Source organism: Micropterus dolomieu, linkage group LG12, assembly GCF_021292245.1.
Source record: "Micropterus dolomieu isolate WLL.071019.BEF.003 ecotype Adirondacks linkage group LG12, ASM2129224v1, whole genome shotgun sequence".
Classification (NCBI taxonomy): Eukaryota; Metazoa; Chordata; class Actinopteri; order Centrarchiformes; family Centrarchidae; genus Micropterus; species Micropterus dolomieu.
Window position 1 is genome coordinate 6,204,479 of NC_060161.1, and position 18,408 is coordinate 6,222,886.

General features: G+C 43.1%; 1 protein-coding gene across 1 annotated transcript in view; it reads right to left on the minus strand.

Moving 5' to 3' along the window:
* Positions 1 to 448: 448 nt before the first annotated feature.
* The window catches only part of zanl (zonadhesin, like), a 28,984-nt gene continuing 11,024 nt past the window's right edge, over positions 449 to 18,408 (minus strand). Inside the window, exons 8-29 of the mRNA XM_046065295.1 lie at positions 18,086 to 18,180; positions 17,368 to 17,544; positions 15,874 to 16,082; positions 15,634 to 15,778; positions 15,293 to 15,390; positions 14,989 to 15,135; positions 14,736 to 14,900; positions 14,432 to 14,559; positions 10,562 to 10,833; positions 10,240 to 10,448; positions 9,748 to 9,892; positions 9,340 to 9,587; positions 9,119 to 9,248; positions 8,816 to 9,017; positions 8,226 to 8,387; positions 7,905 to 8,035; positions 7,221 to 7,423; positions 6,992 to 7,127; positions 6,401 to 6,541; positions 6,070 to 6,163; positions 4,303 to 4,346; positions 449 to 593 (exon numbers count right to left, since the gene is read on the minus strand). Of these exons, the coding sequence (XP_045921251.1) occupies positions 541 to 593; positions 4,303 to 4,346; positions 6,070 to 6,163; positions 6,401 to 6,541; positions 6,992 to 7,127; positions 7,221 to 7,423; positions 7,905 to 8,035; positions 8,226 to 8,387; positions 8,816 to 9,017; positions 9,119 to 9,248; positions 9,340 to 9,587; positions 9,748 to 9,892; positions 10,240 to 10,448; positions 10,562 to 10,833; positions 14,432 to 14,559; positions 14,736 to 14,900; positions 14,989 to 15,135; positions 15,293 to 15,390; positions 15,634 to 15,778; positions 15,874 to 16,082; positions 17,368 to 17,544; positions 18,086 to 18,180 (3,334 nt within the window). The 3' untranslated portion in view covers positions 449 to 540. The remainder of the gene's footprint in view (positions 594 to 4,302; positions 4,347 to 6,069; positions 6,164 to 6,400; positions 6,542 to 6,991; positions 7,128 to 7,220; positions 7,424 to 7,904; positions 8,036 to 8,225; positions 8,388 to 8,815; positions 9,018 to 9,118; positions 9,249 to 9,339; positions 9,588 to 9,747; positions 9,893 to 10,239; positions 10,449 to 10,561; positions 10,834 to 14,431; positions 14,560 to 14,735; positions 14,901 to 14,988; positions 15,136 to 15,292; positions 15,391 to 15,633; positions 15,779 to 15,873; positions 16,083 to 17,367; positions 17,545 to 18,085; positions 18,181 to 18,408) is intronic.

The following is an 18,408-nucleotide window of genomic DNA, read 5'->3' on the forward strand; positions in this document are numbered from 1 at the left end:
AGAAAAGTTGCATACTGACGACCTCAGATGTTTGTCTGTTTGTCTTTCATATTGTAACTTTCCCTCCAGACTCTTCCTTTTAAATATTTGGTGATAAAGTATCTGACGGACATAAATTTTGACCTGCTGGTTTCCCTAGATGAAATCTCATGGGAATTCATCCTTTTTCATGGCAAGTGTGGCTTTACATTGAGTTTTATCTACTGTGTGTAATGTGTGTTGTAAGACAAACACACATTGTGTTTTTTTCATTCCAATACATACGCAGATGCACTTTATTATTTATTAAATGAACACATCTGCCTAAAATGATATCTTCAAAAGCACAAGTTAAAGCAAAACATAGGATAATGAACATAATATAATATTCAGAACTCTCACAAGACTAAAACTCCTTCCTTCATTTCTTGGTTTTATTTATGTTCTAGTTTTCTTTGGATCCCTGCTGAATAAGCTTCAGAACAGATTGTGCATGTTCACCTCATACAGCCGGACTTTATTACATTCAGGTAAACACTACACAGGTTAAACAGTTTCTCATCACATAGTAGACACTTTATCTCTTTGGTCATCTATGTTTGTATATGGAACACCTAAAAGAGAAAAAAAGGATGGATATTAGAGCTGCACAAATAATCACCATCAGGAATAGTTTTATAGTTGATCAGCTGTGAGATTGACACTTTGTGCTTTATAGACATTCAACATAAATGGAGACTTAGACTAAAGTTGAGTTTAAAGGACATTCCTCTGGAAATGAATAACTCAGCACTGCTAACTAATCACAAACTTTCTCAGAGCTTTGTAGTTTCCCTGTAATTAGTACCAAAGAGCAGAGTTCCTTCCAGGAAACTTTTTGGGAATTATTTGGAGAGTACAGATCCTTAAAGGATTACCCTGCACTTTTAATATACAGTCCCCTCCAACAGTACTGGAACGGTAAGGCAAGTTCCTTTGTTTCTGTTGTTCACTGAAGACATTTGGGTTTAAGATCAAAAGATGAGTATGAGACAAGAGTTCAGAATTTCAAGTTTCATTTCCTGGTATTCACATCTAGATGTGTTGAACAACTTTCTTAGGTGAGCAAAAGTAATGGAACAAATAATCTTATAAATAACATTTAATATTTGGTGGCATAAACCTTGCTTGCAATAACTGCCTCAAGCCTGCGACCCATCGACATCACCAAACTGTTGCATTCTTCATTTGTGATGCTATTCCAGGCTTTTACCGCAGCTTCTTTCACTTCTTGTTTGTTTCGGGGTGTTTCTCCCTTCAGTCTCCTCTTAAGGAGGTGAAATGTAGCTCTATTGGGTTAAGGTCAGCTGATTGACTTGGCCAGTCTAAAACCTTCCACTTTTTCCTCTGATGAAGTCCTTTGTTTTGTTGGCAGTGTGCTTTGGCTCATTGTCCTGCTGCATGATAAACTTCCTCTCGATTAGTTTCAATGCATTTCTCCGTGAACTGGCAGACAAAATGTTTCTGTCCACTTCTGAATTCATTCTGCTGCTCCCATCATCAGTTCCATCATCAATAAATATTAATGAGCCTGTTCCAGAAGCAGCCATGACATTACCTCCAGCATGCTTCACAGATGAGCTTGTTTGCTTCGGATCACTGTGGAGTGGCCTCTATATTTCTGCTCTCTGAGTCTTCTTCCAACAGTGGATTGTGATACCTTCATCCTGCACTGTGGACGTCGTTGGTGATGTCACTTCCTGATGTTTTGGGGGTTTTCTTCACAGCTCTCACCATATTTCTGTCATCAACTACTGTTGTTTTCCTTGGCCGACCTGTTGGACGTCTGTTACTCAGTACACCAGTAGTTTCTTTCTTTTTCAGGACATTCCAAATTGTTGTGCTTGCTATGCCCAATGTTTGTCCAATGGCTCTGCTCGATTTTCCTTCTTTTCTCAGCTTGACAGTGGCTTGCTTTTCTCCCATAGACAGCTCTCTGGTCTTCATGTTGGTTTATCCTCTTTAACAGGAAATGCAGTCTTTATAGGTTTGAACCAAGGATGAAAACGTAGACTAGTCATGCAGAGCTATTTAATGTTTGGACAATTGGGGGCGGCTGCGGCTTAGGAGGTAGAGCGGGTTGGCTGTTAATCAGAAGGTCGGCAGTTCAATCCCTGGCTCCCCCTAGTTGCATGTCGAAGTGTCCTTGGGCAAGATACTGATCCCCAAATTGTGTATGTGTATGAATAAGTGTGAATTTCCATTTGAGCACTTAGGCTCAGTGTATAAATGTGTGTGACTGGTGAATGCAGATGTAGTGTAAAAGCACTTTGAGTGGTTGAAAAGACTAGAAAGGCACTATACAAATATGGAGCATTTACAATCAACCTAAAAGGCAACACCTGGGCAACAAGAAACATCTGTCAGTCACATGTTCCAATACTTTTGCTCACTTGAAAAATGAGTGGGTTCAAACAAAGGGTGGTACGTCCTGAGTTGTTTAACACATCTAGATGTGAATACCATCAGTGAACAACAAAAACAAAGGAATTTGCCTTACCATTCTTTTGGAGGGGACTGTATGTAGTGTGTAGTCTGTTTTCCTCTTTTTAAAGAAAACATGAACCTGATATTTCTTGTCAATTTTGTGGTTATCAAAACTCTTTAATACCCGTGATACAAAGGTCATAACTAGGGCTGACCCCCAATAGTCGAAGATTCGATGCTTCAATGGGCGGAGCCTGATTTGGCTGTCAATCTCACAGTCGAAGCTTCACAGTAAAACAAGGATCATGCCATTTGGCGATATGGGGGTGCTCAACGTCTGATTTTACATAGAACTATCAGTCTATTACAATATACATTTCAACACCGGTCGAGGCAGATGGCCGCCCACCCTGAGCCATGGTTCTGCTCGAGGTTTCTGCCTCTTAAAAGGAAGTTTTTCCTTGTCTCTGTCTCCTAGTGCTGCTCTTGGTGGGAACTGTTGGGCTTCTGTAAGTAACATCATAGAGTACGGTCTAGACCTGTTGTATAACTGTTGTTGTGATTTGGCGCTATATAAATAAAATGAATGTAATTGAATTGAATGGTTCTTCTACAGCCCTCGTAGTTCATCCTGTCTGAAACAAGCCAATTTAGCTTGGCTCCATCATTCCCTAAAAGTTTGCAACTGACACATCACTACTGCCCTGAGACAGACTGAGCAGGTGGATGGGCGTGTCCCTGTACTTTGTGGGTGTTCTGTGCCTAGCGCAGATCACAAGCCGGATAAGGCAAATTAAAAAAAAAGATGGACATTTAGTATTTAGAGCACTCTGAAGCCTGAGCTTCTTGCTCACAGAGATTACTTTCACATCATTATTTTAAACTTACTTACGTACATTTAATATGAACATCTGACAGTGTAATATTACAGAAAATAAGGAAAGGCATAAAAGGTCCCCTTTAATACATTTCTGTACTGTATTTTCTATTTGCTTATCTTTCAGGATATATGTCAATGCACCTGTGACAGGTCAATATCAGACAATATTAATTAAATTCTATTCAATTTTATTTATATAGCGCCAACTCACAACAACAGTTATCAGTGACAGTGATTGCGAGTTTTAAGTCATTAGACCATACTCTTTGTAATATTATTTACAGAGACCCAACAACCCCACCATTTTCAAGCATTTGGCAACAGAGGCAAGGAAAAACTTCCTTTTAAGAGGCAGAAACCTCGTGCTGAACCATGGCTCAGGGTGGGCGGCCATCTGCCTCGACCGGTATCAGCCTGCCAATATATGTCAGCCTCTATAACTATCAACTCAAACTGTTTTTATGGGGTCCATATTAATGATATTCAGTTTTAAGACAATGGTGTTATGAGTAGTAAGTCTCATTTTTGTCTCGACCGGCAAGTGATGAAGTTCCACAATTGGTTAGTCAAGTGTTGGAGTTTCTCCACTGCTCTTATAAAATTAACATCCTTAGGAGCAAATTGACCATACACAGTCCAGCTTTACACTAGGTTTCAACCTAGTCTTGTTAATTGAACTTTTGATGAATGTTTAATTACAATGCAAGTCAGCATTTAATTACTGATGAGTCAGCATGCAAGCACCTGGGCCAGGCAGTACTAAGTCTAACATTATATTTTACTGTATATACTATAAGGTGGTAAAACTCTGCATGACGACAACTGTGGCAAAAGGAAAATGGTGACTAATATGGTCTAAATTTTGTCAGCTATCTATAAATGTACTCTTAGTCTTAAGGTTAAAAGTACATGTGAGTTTAGGTGCTGTTTAGTCAACTTAAGCATATTTCTCCATTAACAGCATTGAAAATTCTTACTTGTTGATTTCATGCTGATTTTCTTCTCCTCAAACTTAAATTTCCTGCAGGGAGAGAAAGAACAAAGGTGAGAGACTTAAACATGAACATAATTAATAAGTACTCTTACCTGCCTGCAGGTAAGAGTACAGAGGATTTTTAAATACTGAAGGAAAGCATTCCAGTGAATAAAACCCCTTGATTTCCCAGTGGTGATACAGTATGCTCCCAGAAATTCCCAATAAGGAGATGAGTCTGTAATTTTCTCTCACCCACTGTGAGATGACTGCTGCTTCTGAATTACATAAACTTGTGACCTGGAATACACAGACGGTGGACAAATTAAAGGAAAAACCTTAAAAAATAGTGGAGAAACATATCAAACGCAGATGCTTCAGTGCACCAGGGCTCAACTGGTGAGTATGAACATGACATGAATAAAATGCTACGGCCTTTCTCAACCCAGTTTTACACTTACGGAAGATTTTGGACCAACATATAAGACAATGCTCTCCACCACCATCACACTGAAATATATGATGTAAACTTTCATCTTTAAATCTATTTCATGAAGTGACTGTCTCTGATACTTTATGTCCTTTTGTTATGCCTGGCTGTGTTTGTATGTCTTTCTATCTACAGTACTCCGCTATCTCTTGTGAAAGAGATCTTGATCTCAATGAGATTACCTGCTTAAATAACGGTAGTAAATATAACTGAGAGAATATCTTGTGGAGGAATGGTGTTGATTCCTATAAAAGTGCCACAGACTTGGCAAAGAGCACTGAAGCTGTTCTGGAGTTTTGTGGTGGCGTGACTCCATACTATGAGACTTGATGTTTGTTTTTCCTTTAATTTGTGTGTTTGATATATATACACACATATATATTTACACATCTTATCTATCTATCTATCTATCTGTATATACAGTATATCCCAGGGGTGGAGATGGCGCATAGATAAGGTGCTTGCCTTTGGTGTGGGAGACCATTATGTCCCTGAGCAAGACACTTAACCCCTAGTTGCTCCAGAGGCCTGTGACCTCTGACATGTATAGCAATTGTAAGTCGCTTTGGATAAAAGGTATGGTGGTATGTGTCATCCTTAAGCTCGGGTTCTCTACCAGAGAGTTTGAGGGTTCTGTGCACACTTCTGGACAGAGACCTCTGATGTTGTACCTGGTATCTGCTGGGACCAGTTTCCTAGATTACCACTGTTGCTCTTACTTTCCACATCTAGCTCCTCCTTCAGCCCTTGGTATTTCTCAAGCTTCTCTTGTTCCTTCTTCTTGATGTTGCTGTCGCTTGGGATTGCCGCATCCATCACTGCAGCCTTCTTCTGCTGTTTGTTGATCAACACGATGTCTGGTTGGTTAGCCATCACCAGTTTGTCAGTCTGGATCTTGAAGTCCCACAGGATCTTAGCTCGGTCACTACCTTAGGATGTGTTTTCCATTTTGACCTTGGGACTTCTAGCCCGTACTTATAGCACATGTTCCAGAACACTATACCAGCTACCTGGTTATGGCGTCCATGTACGCTGTTCCTGCCTGCATCTTGCTGTTATGTGCTGTACTGTCCTAGGGTCTTGCTGGTGTGGTAAACCGAAGCCCATACATACATACACACATATTCATATATATATATATATATATATATATATATATATTTATTTAAAAAAAATGTTTTTTGAGGAATCAGTCAGCAGTCATGAAACTCGCAAGTACACATCCTTCTACACACACAAATGCTTTGATAGTTGAACAGCACAGAAACAGTTGAGACTTACTTTACTTTGTGTCTGCAAACACACACGATGGTGATTATGATGAAGATGACAGCGACTGACACCAGGACCGAGATCAGGATAATCCACTTGGTTTCTGTAATAAACAACAAATAAATATAGCTGCTAGCAACAATGTGCACGTTCAAAGAAGGAAGTAGAGTAGCTTTGCCGAAATTGATAATAGTGTATGTAGCAGTAGTCTGATATAGACGTTTGGCATCATGAAAGTGTTATTAGTTTGTATATTAATTCCTTAGGGGAACGGCAAACTTTTTTATTTTAGCTTTATTTATTCCCTGATGAGTGAAAGAGATGTTTAAGCAAGCCGTACCCAATCCTCCTTTCTGTGTTATCTCCACATCACAGTTTGTGCCCTCAAAGCCCTCTGCACACTGACAGGTGTACATGTCGTTGCTGTCCACCTTACATGTTCCTCCATTCAGACAGGGGTAACTGAGACACGGATTCGCTGCTACACAAAACAGATATTGAGCTTTTGACAGGTTAATTTAGTCTCTCACAATCATCATTTAAACATTTGAATTTTTATGCACCGATTGCATTAGAACCCCCCAGCACCCCGATGTAGAGAGTTTTACAACTTTGATGTTGTGTGCTTCTTCACTGAGTACCTTCTTACAGTTCAAGACGACCTTACAAGTCTACAGAAAAATAGCTTCCTTTTGAAGACCAGGTGTAGATAGTGTAAATTAATTGCTAATAACACACAGTGCAAATTGAATTAATGTCATGATAGTAACTCAGTACCTGTAATAAAATATCTGATATGAAGATATGGTGTTGATATTAGTTGGTTTTGTCTCATACTGGCTAAATATGGGCTTAGTCAGTGGAATTTATACAGTGATGAATGAATTTTCATTTTCGAGAGATCTTTCCAAAAAAACTCACAAACACACACCTCTAAAACAGTCCCGCTTAAAATTGTAGACGGTACAGATGTAACCCTCCTGGCAGATCTTGGGTTGGCACACAACGCCAGTGCTGGTGCATTCACAGGACTGAGAACAGTCATCAGTAACAAACTTCTCCTTCAGCTGCAGGAGGTGAGAATGAGGATGAGATGAGATCATATCATCAATACAATGACACACAGAGTCACTACTTCAACTGTGCCATAGACTTCTTACAGGGTAATATCTGTTGAGGAAGGTGCAGCCACACTCTCTGTATGGTACACAGATTCCCTCACTCATGACCGAGCCAAGGGCACACTGGCACCCTTCCACACAGAAAGTGGTGTCACACTCGGAGGGTGCTGCCAGGTCAGCGCAGGAGGCGGGGCAGGGTGACATACATGAGGAATAGGTGCTGTTGGCATCACAGGAGAGGACTGGGAGAGAGAGAAGTCTCAAGTCTAATATGGATAATGGCTGATAATTTTTAGTACACATAAAGCATTATAGAAATTGCTGTGCTACACCTGTGAGATCAAGTAAAGTACTTTGACCACATGCTTTTTTTATTTGCTTGTTTTTTTAATTTCATTTATTTCAAATTAAGTATATTTCACACGCATTACAGCAAACCTCTTTGCACATAATGGTAATATGTTTTAAAAATATGAATGTTTTTGTCTCCAGGTTACGTGCTTCCATTGGTTTTCATTCATTGAATTAAATTAATGGATGTCAACAATAGGAAATATACATCAAAAGCATGCATTCCAAAACAACAAATGTATCCATGATTTGAGGTAAATGGGCTAAAACAAGCATACCACTGGTATGGTCCTCATTCTAACACGCTTCTTGTGCTACGAATCTCTTCATGTGTTATTTCCACAGAGTTTATGTGCGTGTTCAGCATCTTACCACAGTCCAGCTGCTGCCTCCAGGATCCCAGTTTAATGCCAGCCTCCTGACAGGCTGCAGCATACGCTTCGTAACTGGCACAACGCAGCGCTAAATTGCCCGGTATAGCACAAAGGTCAAACACACAGTCACTGAGGGATATAAGCAGACACACACACACACACACACATACTGAGCATGAGCAAAGGCTGCCAATTCACACAACCACATCCTTTCATACAGGGACAATTTGAAAGACATGATCCATATCACACCCATCGATGCAAAAGAAAGCCTGCACTGTAAATCCCCCCAGAGAACAGTTCCACACACACTACTCACTCCTGGTAGGTTTTAGGTGGCAGGGTCGCATGGCAGGCAGCAAACAATCCCTTGGAGTTAGACAGCGCTCCACACTGAGTCACACTGTTGTAATCATTGAGCTGAAGCTGAGAGCATTCTGATGTCTCAAATCCTGAATCTGGATCAGTCTCCACCTCTCTCCTGGAGACAGATGACAGAGAAGTATGGAAAGACTGAAGAATCAGAGCTTTGTTAAAGTTGCTGTGTCTAATCTGATGTCTAAGTATAAGTGAGATATCATTGAAGAAGTTGAAGGAATAGCAATATGAAAGAAGGCAACAGTGCCATATTGTCAGTCAGAAATGTTTGGAAAACATATGTATATATATTGCTACATAGCAGCCTAGCATCTGAAGTTTCTTTAGAAAGCCCAATAATTGTATTGTGGTTCATAAACGAGGTGAAAAAAGAGGGATTGATGGTGGAGGCTGAAGGACAAGCAAGTAATACTGATAATGTTTATAAGCCAGAGGCAGCTAATGTTGTGGGGGAAGCAAGAGGCAGCAAGGAGATAAAAATCCTTCATAGCAGCTGAACAGCTAAAGCAGTGGCCCTGGTTGTAGTCCTACCTGTGTGTGTGGACTGTGTGAGGAAGGTCAGAGATCTTCAGTCCATCAGCCTGTCGGTCATTGACCCTCCAGCTTTCTCCGAACTTGTTCAGGTCCCTGACTACAGTCCCGTCAGGCATCATGTACTCATTTCTGGTGATGCCGTCATAGTTTCCACACAGCCCTCTGACAGAGTTCTTGTAGGTGCTGGGCAGTATAATCTCTGATACACACACACAGAGACATAGGAGGGAAATGAGTGGATTCACAAACAAGCCAAAGAAGTGCTCAGTTAGCGAGGACAGAGGCTTCTTCTTCTTTTACCTCCGCGACTGTTGCCATCAAAGCGTACAGTGAGTCCAAAGTCAGTGGTGAGCTGAACCTGCCTGGAGTTCATCGTGATGGTCAAACCACTAACTGGACTGAGAGGAGGTGCAACACGCTCTCCATTCACCTAAAGGAAATATAATATAATTGCAGTACTTTTAACGACACAACAGCAAAATATAAATGGTGCTTTCATCAGACAAAGACAAAGTACTGACCAGGATGATCTTCTTCTGCAAGAAGCGAACATTGACACCGTAAACGTCGATGTACATTTGATCCAGGAATGACACCCTCCTGTTCCCCCCACGTCTGATATTCTTCCCCCTCACCACTAGTGGTGACAAGGAGTTCTGCAGGTTGTGGTCCTGAGTAAGGACGTAGGTGTAGGGACCCTGGAAGTGATGGGTGAAACCATCAAATGTTCGGTGGTGAGGATCTCCAGAGATGCTGCACTTGTCAAACTCTAGAGAGGATGATAAAATATATGAAATGATCAAAATGGGTTATGACCAAACAATACCAATATTTTAATTACATTCTAAAGATCCAAAGTCTCTAAACTGTACACTGCCTAGTAGTTACAACATGTTGAAAACTGAAGCTGTTTAGAGTGGTGGACTCACTGGTGGGTTTGCAGTAGAGGTCTCCATATTTGTCCAGGGTGCACAGTGAGTTGGAATCACAGCTGTGGTCCTTACATGTGATTTGGCCACCAAGGTTACATTTACATGAGCTAGCACATTTGTCAGTCAGCCACGAGTCTCCTACCTGCATCCACACAACAGATTTATTTAGATTTGCAGAAGTGTCAGTTTCTGTTTGACTGTACAATATAATAATGTACCTCAACAATCTTTCCTTTCATTGCTGAGGAAATAACTTAAGTTGTATTTGTGGAACATTTGTGGAATTACAAGAAAAAGCATAAATTAGACAAAAGTCAGAAAGATTTATTTCGTGTATTTTACAGCAGGATACTACTAAGATCTGTACACTAAGAAAAGTTCTTCTACATCTTTAATGTATATAATATATACATGTGTTTCTGATTTCAGTATTCAGGATGTTCTATGATACCCATCAGCAAACAGCAGTATAGACTCTGCTTCACTCACATTATGGTACACTTTATCTGTGTCCAGACAGCCACATTTGTCCAGAGGAACACACTTGTTGTCACTGAGAACGTAGCCTGCATCACACTGGCAGCCCTCCACACAGGTGGTTGGAGGGAGATGGCAGAAGACGGGGAAGAGGTCAGCGCAGGTTGGGGGGCAGGGGGCGGTGCAGTCTGAGTAGTGGCTGTTAGGAGGGCAGGGCAGGGCTGCAGGGATGTAAGATAATTATGTATGCGAATCTTAAAACAACAATATTTTAATATATAAATATATATTATATATAATATTTAAACTGTTGATCAGTGTTACTGTAACTTACGACAGAAGCTGTTGTTCCTCCAGCTGATGGTGACTCCAGCGCTCTGACAGGCCTGAGCATATGCCTCCACGTTGTCACAGAGCGTTGCCTTCATGCCATCATACTCACACATGTCATAGATACAGTTACCAAGGAAAGCATTTGGGGGCACCAGAGAATGGCAGGGCTTGAATCTGTCAGACAGGATGACCTCGGCACACTGAGCCTCGTATGTCTTCTCTTCTTCTGCGGTGCAGTTAGGTCGGACATCTGGACGAGTGTCTGGCTGACAGCTGGAGGGGAGAATGTTTGGATGAATGACTAAGTCAGACACTGGGATGTTGCAGTGTTTTTTCTGAGCTGACGTATTAACTTATGCTATTCAGTTGACAATTTGTAAATTGTTGTGAATTCAAAATAACATTTGTTGAATGTAATAAAAATTGCAGCCTTTCTGGGATGCAGGGGCTTTAGAGGTTATAGCTACTTAAACTGATCATGTCATTAACCATGGTTTGTCAACAGGAGAGGCTGCACTGAGAGTACAATGCTCAACAGAAGTATTAATTGTCCAAAACTTCCAGCAAACGCAGATGTATTTTCTACAAAAGCATCTGACTAAACTGCACACTTCTTTTGTATTTGTGCTTTAGGGCGGTTACCTCCCACAGGGGGGAGAAGAAGGATTTTCACTTCTGAGCAGGACACTGTAGTTGTTGCTACAGTCATATCAAACTCTTCTTTTTTTCGTCTGCTTACAATAAGGGTTGTTTCCATTTAGAAAATGAGTTAAAAGAACTGGCCTCACTTTAGGAACCCGCTAGCTGGATGAGTAGGGGGAATGAGAGGGATAAAATCAATGTTGTGTTGTTTCTTCAAATGACATTATTTTCAATCATGATCATCCTTGCTTGTTATTTAGATGAATGCAGGTGGAACGAATCTGGCCAGAGTCTGAAATGAACTTTTTTCACTGGTTTCACAAGTTTTTTTGTCTGCCTCTCAGAAATGTTATCAGCCACTATTGAAATGTATGCGTTAAATGAAGGAAAACATTCAGCTCATTTAGGCATAATTTAATATAAATGTTCAATGTTATGATATATTTACACAAAAACATTACATGCATGTTTGCATGTTGCAATGTCTTTTGGTAGTGTATTTTGCTGCTCTAAGCGCAACGCAGTTAAACGTGTTAGATTCTTCATTACAGTGACTAATTATCCACTATACATTTAATCTTACAGTAGATCTGCTCAAGCACTCAAAGGTCTGTCCTTCTATTAGCGACTCTCTCTAAATCTCAGTTGTTTACAAACTACAGTTTTGCTAAAGTCAGCTGCCGTACTTTAGCATAACAGCTGGCGATGGCTTCTATGGGTGCTTCTCAGTTCTCTTAATTGTCTACGTTTCCACAGACCTACAGAGAACACAGATTATAACTAGACGGTGAATCATAAAACAAATCAAATATAAAAACTTGGCTTGGTGATACACTTTAAATCTGTTATCTGTCTTCACTCTGGTATGAAACTGCAGTATTGTTGTGATGTATCAGATCAGTCTGATCAGCACCATGGAAAGTCAGTTGTTAACTACTGTAGTTGGCCAGCCCCCAATAAAAAACCTGAGCTAGCTCCTGTTAGTCGTCCCCATCATCAACCTATTCATGTTTCTAACAGATTTTGCCCACTCAACGACACACCCACTAAGAACGTGAGGTGTGTACATCGCTCTGGGGGACAGCAGTCTCTGCTGGGACCACAGGACGATCTGATGTGCCAGTTTGCATAATGGGCGCGAGCGCAGACCCCCCTGGTGATTCAAATAGGCAACCGCTGCCGTATTGTCGGTTCTGACAAGGATGTGGCGACCGCGGAGGGCCGCAGAGCTCTGAAAACCGACAACATTTCCAGGCAATTTATGTGCCAAGAGAAATGATGCTCCTCCCAGGAGCCTCTCGCGAAGCGGCCGTCCATGACCGCGCCCCATCCCGTGAGTGAGGCGTCTGTTGAAATAATTGTTCGGCGACAGATCGCTCCCAACACAGGACCTTGGGACAGGAACCAAGATTTCCTCCATACAGACAGGGAACGAAGGCACCCGCTCGTAACCCGTATCAGATGGAGCCGCAGCCCCAAGCGCTGAAGGTGGGCGAGGACGACATCTCGATGCCGAACCGCTAACTCTTGAGACTGGGCCAGGACGAGCCAGTCATCGATGTAGTTCAGTATGCGGATGCCCTGGAGCCTCAACGGAGCCAGAGCTCCCCCTACTCGAAGTCTCAGGACCTCTTTCCCCGGGCCCGCCGAGACTGAATGACGGTCCTCAGATCCGTCTTCCCGGGGGGCTGTGGGCGAGAGCGCCGTCTTGCGTCCCAGGTTGGTTGAGGGGGATCCCATGAAGCAACGCTCTGGCTGTGGCGGTAGGTGCTGGACGAAGGCTGTGTACGCCTCTCCCTGAGTTGTGGCGTGCTGGAACCTGTTGACGACAGCATCCACTGCTTCGCCAAACAGGCCAGAAGGCGAGAGGGGCGCATCCAGGAGAAAAGCCCTCTCCTTCCCCTGGATGCCCGATAGGTTGAGCCACAGATGGCGCTCCGTAGCCACCAAAGCCGCCATGGATCGGCCGATGGAATGGGCCGTTTCCTTGGTCACACAGAGAGCCAAGTCCGTCGCTCTACGGAGCTCCGTCAGGTCCTCCTCAGAGGGACCTCCCCCTATGTCACAGTCGCGAAGGAGATCGGCCTGGTATGCCTGAAAGACAGCCATCGTGTGCAGGCTGGCACCAACTCGACCCGCTGCCATGTAGGCCTTGCCCACCAAATCGGACGTCATCCAACACGGCTTGGTGGGGAGCGCCGGCGTCCAGAGGGATGAGGCGAAGAGAGAGAAGAGAGAGGTAGCTAGCCAGTGCCTCCTCCACTCGTGGCATCGCTCCGTAGCCTTGCTGTCTGATCTCCGTCACGTTGCCGTAGTCCAGCCGGGTGGACGTAGACAGCCGTGCAGAGAAGGGTAGGGGCCGACGCGGGGGTGGTGCTGGGTGTTGCAGAAACCGCTCGTCTAGTTTGCTGCCCACCGATGGCTGCTGCACCGCCTGTGACCAATCAATGTGCAGCTTGGCCACAGCCCGCATGACCACTTCTAACAACTCCTCGTATCCTGGCGAGGGCTGATGACGTTCCGTTTCCCCAAAGTCATTCTCCATGCTAAGCACATCTAGGTCCTCAGAGCCAGGTCGTGTCAGCCTCTCCGGACTCACCCCTCGAGTTGGAGAAACCGAGAAAAGGGCTCCCGATCGGGGACGAGGATTCCAGGATGCCAGAGTGCCTGCTGAATAGAAAGAAGCTAATGTGTCCTATGTGCCCGCGTGCTTATATACCCCCTCCAGTTACGCCGTCACACACTACCGTTCTAGTAACACCAATAGGATTGGAGTAGTTTCATTCATAGTTCAGCCCTGCCACGCCCAGAGTCGTCACCGACGCAGTTCGAGTTCCCTCGAAGAGGAACCAACTCTGATTATTGGCAGCTCCATTTTGAGAAACATGAAGTTAGCGAAGCCAACGCCAGTGAAGCCAGCGCCAGTGAAGCCAGACGGCATTCATCCCACTTTGGATGGAGCAGCTCTCATATGTAGAAATCTGGCCAAGTTTATTAGTGGACCAAATCCAAGACAATCCAGATTTGGGACCAGGAGCCAGAGTCGCAGTCTAACACTCTTCTCTGCACTCCCATTTTAGCAGTTACCAACACAAAACTCCTTAGTGACGGTGTATGCCCCCCGACCACTTAAAGTAATTAAATATACACAGATGGGTGACCAATGAAAGGAAAAAACAACATTAAGTGTCTTAGTATGGAGTATATGTAATGGCTGTAACCCACTGACCCAGCATCACTGTCTCCATCTGACTTCCAGCTGTTGCCCAGTTCAATCACATCATTAGTTGGTTTCTTGTTGGACATCAGGTTGTCATCAGAGGAGTTGTGATTGTAGTTTCCACACATGCCACACAGCTGGAGAAGATGGAGGTGGTATAGGGTTATCACAATGTTTCATACACTGAAGAGGTTGCATCTTGTAGCATTTGTAATCCAGTACAATTAGAATGATACGAATTGTGAAACCTTTTGTCTTTGACTGTCTGACCCTAAGAAATTTGGTGGAGGAACAATAAGACATGTCTTCATACCTTGTTGAAGTATTCTCCAGGAACAGTGATCTCCAAGTGATGGACTCCATCAAACTTCACTTGCAAACCAAAGTTTGTGTCCAGCAGATTGTATGATCCACTGGCTATCACCTTGGCACCAGCCAAATCAATGGAAACTGGGGTTCGCACCCGTCGTCCATTCAGCTAACACAAGAAGAAAAGAACAAAGACGTGCTCAGCTGCTTATCATTTCACTATGCTGTATCCCAATACTATTTTCAACTTTCCTTACCAGAACTCTGTGGCTCTTTTGCAGCTCAACCACAGTGTCATGAGGCAGGTAGATTTTGACAGAGCGAACATAAGAGGCCTCTGGTTGACCACGCTCCTCGTTTTTAGCCACTATCTTGAACGGAGTTACGTTGGTGGTGTTACACACCTAAAGGATTCAGAAAAAACAAGCATATAGTTTTAGGTTTTATTTTTATGCTCCCTATAGTTTACGAATGATTTACAACATACAGACAAAGAAGGCAAAGCAGTCATTGGCACAGCCATAAGTGAAATGTGAAATACAGGTCGAATGCATCACAAACCTCCGCCAGAATGTAAGTGCAGGTGCCCATGAACGTGTGCATCACACCATCAAAGGTGTAGTAGTGAGGATCTCCAGCCACGTGACACACCCCTTTACCTGAGGGGGAAAATGAGGATCGGTAAGATATATAAAGTACACTTCATGATTTCATCTATAATCGGTTCAATAAGAACTGATTAACAAAACTACAGAAATAACTACAGAAATGACAACAACCCAAAACTCATTCTTCAATTAGGATATACTTTTGGAAAATGGAAAATAACTGGATCAGAATTATTCTCTAACTGTTGACACAGATTCAGGTCTAGTGAATCTTTCATCTGTTGTTAAGTTTACCTGTGGAGTGGCAGTCCAGTACTCCTCCAACAACTTTACACTCCTGCGCTGGGCTGCACTGCCAGGGCTCACAGGTGATGTTATGGTTACCGTTACACTTGCAGCGCTCTGAGCAATCCATCTCTGTGAACCAAGCGTCTCCTACCTACACACAGAAACGTTCAATGCATGTTCAAACATTATTTCTTGCAAAAGTGCCAGGAAAATATCCCCCTTCAGAGATCCACTGAGCACACTTACCGGCCTGTACTTTCCATCTCCATCAGTACATCCACACTCGCTGAGTGGGACACATTTGTCTCCGCTGAGGACGAGGCCGGGGTTACAGAAGCATCCCTCTACACAGGGCTGGTTGCAAGAGCCACCGGGGCCCGTAGGGTCCTGACAGCTGGGCTGGGGGCAGGCAGTGCTGCATGAGTTGTAATGACTGCCTGTAGGGCACTTCAGAGCTGGAGAGAAGAGGACATTTGGAAAAGGTGTGCACAGCATGTTTTGTAAAATACACAACATTACAGCTTTTATCAATCTCTAAACAAAAAGGAAAGACGTTTTTATTCATGAAGCAGAGTCTTGTGCATACATAGCTAAAGGGGCTAAAGTTTATTTTCTTTTAGCAAGAGCCAAGTAACCCTAACCTTTTGTTGTCTATCCTCCTGTTACTACCCGCACTTCTATAGGCCTGTTTCTGTTTCCTGCTCATCCATAGATCCATCCATGGAGTCTCCCTTCCGGAGCTCCTGAGTAGCCGGCAAGACGCCCCCACCCTCCACTGCCTCCACTCTGACCAGCTTTTCATCTTTATTCCCACTCAGCTCCTCATCCTCGCCACTGACCAGCTCTTAGTCCACATCGCTGCCCAGCAACTCACCCTCGCTGCCCAGCGTTGCGGAGGATTTGCTGTCAGAAGCCATCAGTACCTGAGCATCAGCAGCTTCAGGTGTCCCTGGCTCCACCGACCCCCATGCCTGACTCACAATTGTGACTGTTTTCCAGTTCTGTCCCGTCTTGTGTCATACCAGTGTTTCATGTTTCACGATTTTAACTCCTGTTTGATCGTGTTGTTTAGACTTACCTTTTGTTTGGATGAGTGGATTATGACTGTTTGTTTCTGGATTTATCTTGTGTTGTTTTTGAATTTATGGCCTTCTCACTTGTTCCTTTGTTGGATTACTCTGCTCTGTTTTTGGACTGTCAACCTCACCTCTCCTCACCTGTAGGTTTCACCTTTTATTTAATAAATCCTTTTAATTATACCTCCTTGTCATATGTGTCTGGGCCTGGGCCCAAAACATGCTGTTTGTCATGTCAGCATCAGAGCCGAATGTAACACATATATAACATTTGTTGAAAAGCAGCCACTGTGGCAACAAATGGCAAATACAGGAACCAACATAAGCTGCTGGTACAAGAGCAAGTAAGTATGTAGCAGAAAAACCCAAAGACAAAGGGTGATTTGTTTATTAATTCAGCTTTTCATTTGGGAAGGAACATTTTGTTACTGTGCCTTTCAAAAGTTACATGATCTGGCATAAAATGATGAACCACTACAACTTATCATGGCTGCCACTAACAATAAGACACTTTCAGGTGAACTCTCTCAAACTTTCTGTTATTTTAAGAAAACAATCAAATACTCGGCAATGGCTTCATTAATAAAGTTGGTAGTTATGACATGACACTCTGCTAAAGATCCTCTTTTTTTATCTACACACGCACGCACACAGAGAGACTTACGACAGAAGGTATTGTTCCTCCATGCGATGGAGACTCCTGCAGCAGCACACATGTCAGCATAGCTTTCTATGGCCTGGCACAAAGCCACAATCTGACCTCCAGTGGCACACATGTCGTACACACAGCTTCCAAAGTATGGCTCAGGGGGCACGACAGAGTGACAGGGCTTAAAGATACCTGTAGTCAAGGTCAAAGACAGAGAGATGTGATGGAGGTGAATTCCAGACAAACTCATTTTACTCAATGATCACTTTCACAATGGCATCATGCTACTGTTAGGCTATTATCAAGGGCCAACCAAAGCCTTTTTGTGGTCCCACAAACAATCATAAATGTGTGACTGTCATTTGTGAAACCTTAGGAAATGGTGACTACTGAGGCCCAACTGCTCCAATGGAGCTGCTCAGTGGCCGGCACATCAGACTGTGGTTGTACTGGACAGCTTCCACGTATGAATGTGTAACTGTGTGAATGTGATCAGGGTGTTCCTTTAAAAAAAGAGAGCATCGCTCTCAGTAATACTTAAAATATGCCTTTTTAAAAATGACTTTAGCATTGATGTTGATGATCTGTATGTTCCTTAGGCATAGTAGCCTGTTTGTGATTGTGATGATGATGATGATGATGAGTGGTCAATTTATTAGGATATGCAGGTGGCACGTCTGGAGAGTGTACTTCTCAACACAATGCACTTGTTGTGCATGAGTGCATGCCATACCATTGGGATCAGTGATCATGCCGCAGCTGGTGGGCTTCTTGGCCTCCTCCTCCACCTCTTTATTACAGTCTTCCTGTCCTCCATCATTGCTACAGCTGGAGAAGGGGTGTGGAGGTAGAATGGAAAAAAAGTGATGATTTTTGTTGTGTGCATGTTTGTGTATACATAGATGACATAGTCAGTCTGCCCACCCAACCTTTTATCCAGAGCACCATACTTTATCTCAAAACATGTTGGTCACATAACTGTAAAGTTTGCTGCAGATACTCTAGCTTCCATGAGGATAAAATATTTTTGGTGACCTTGAATAATGGTGAAGTCTT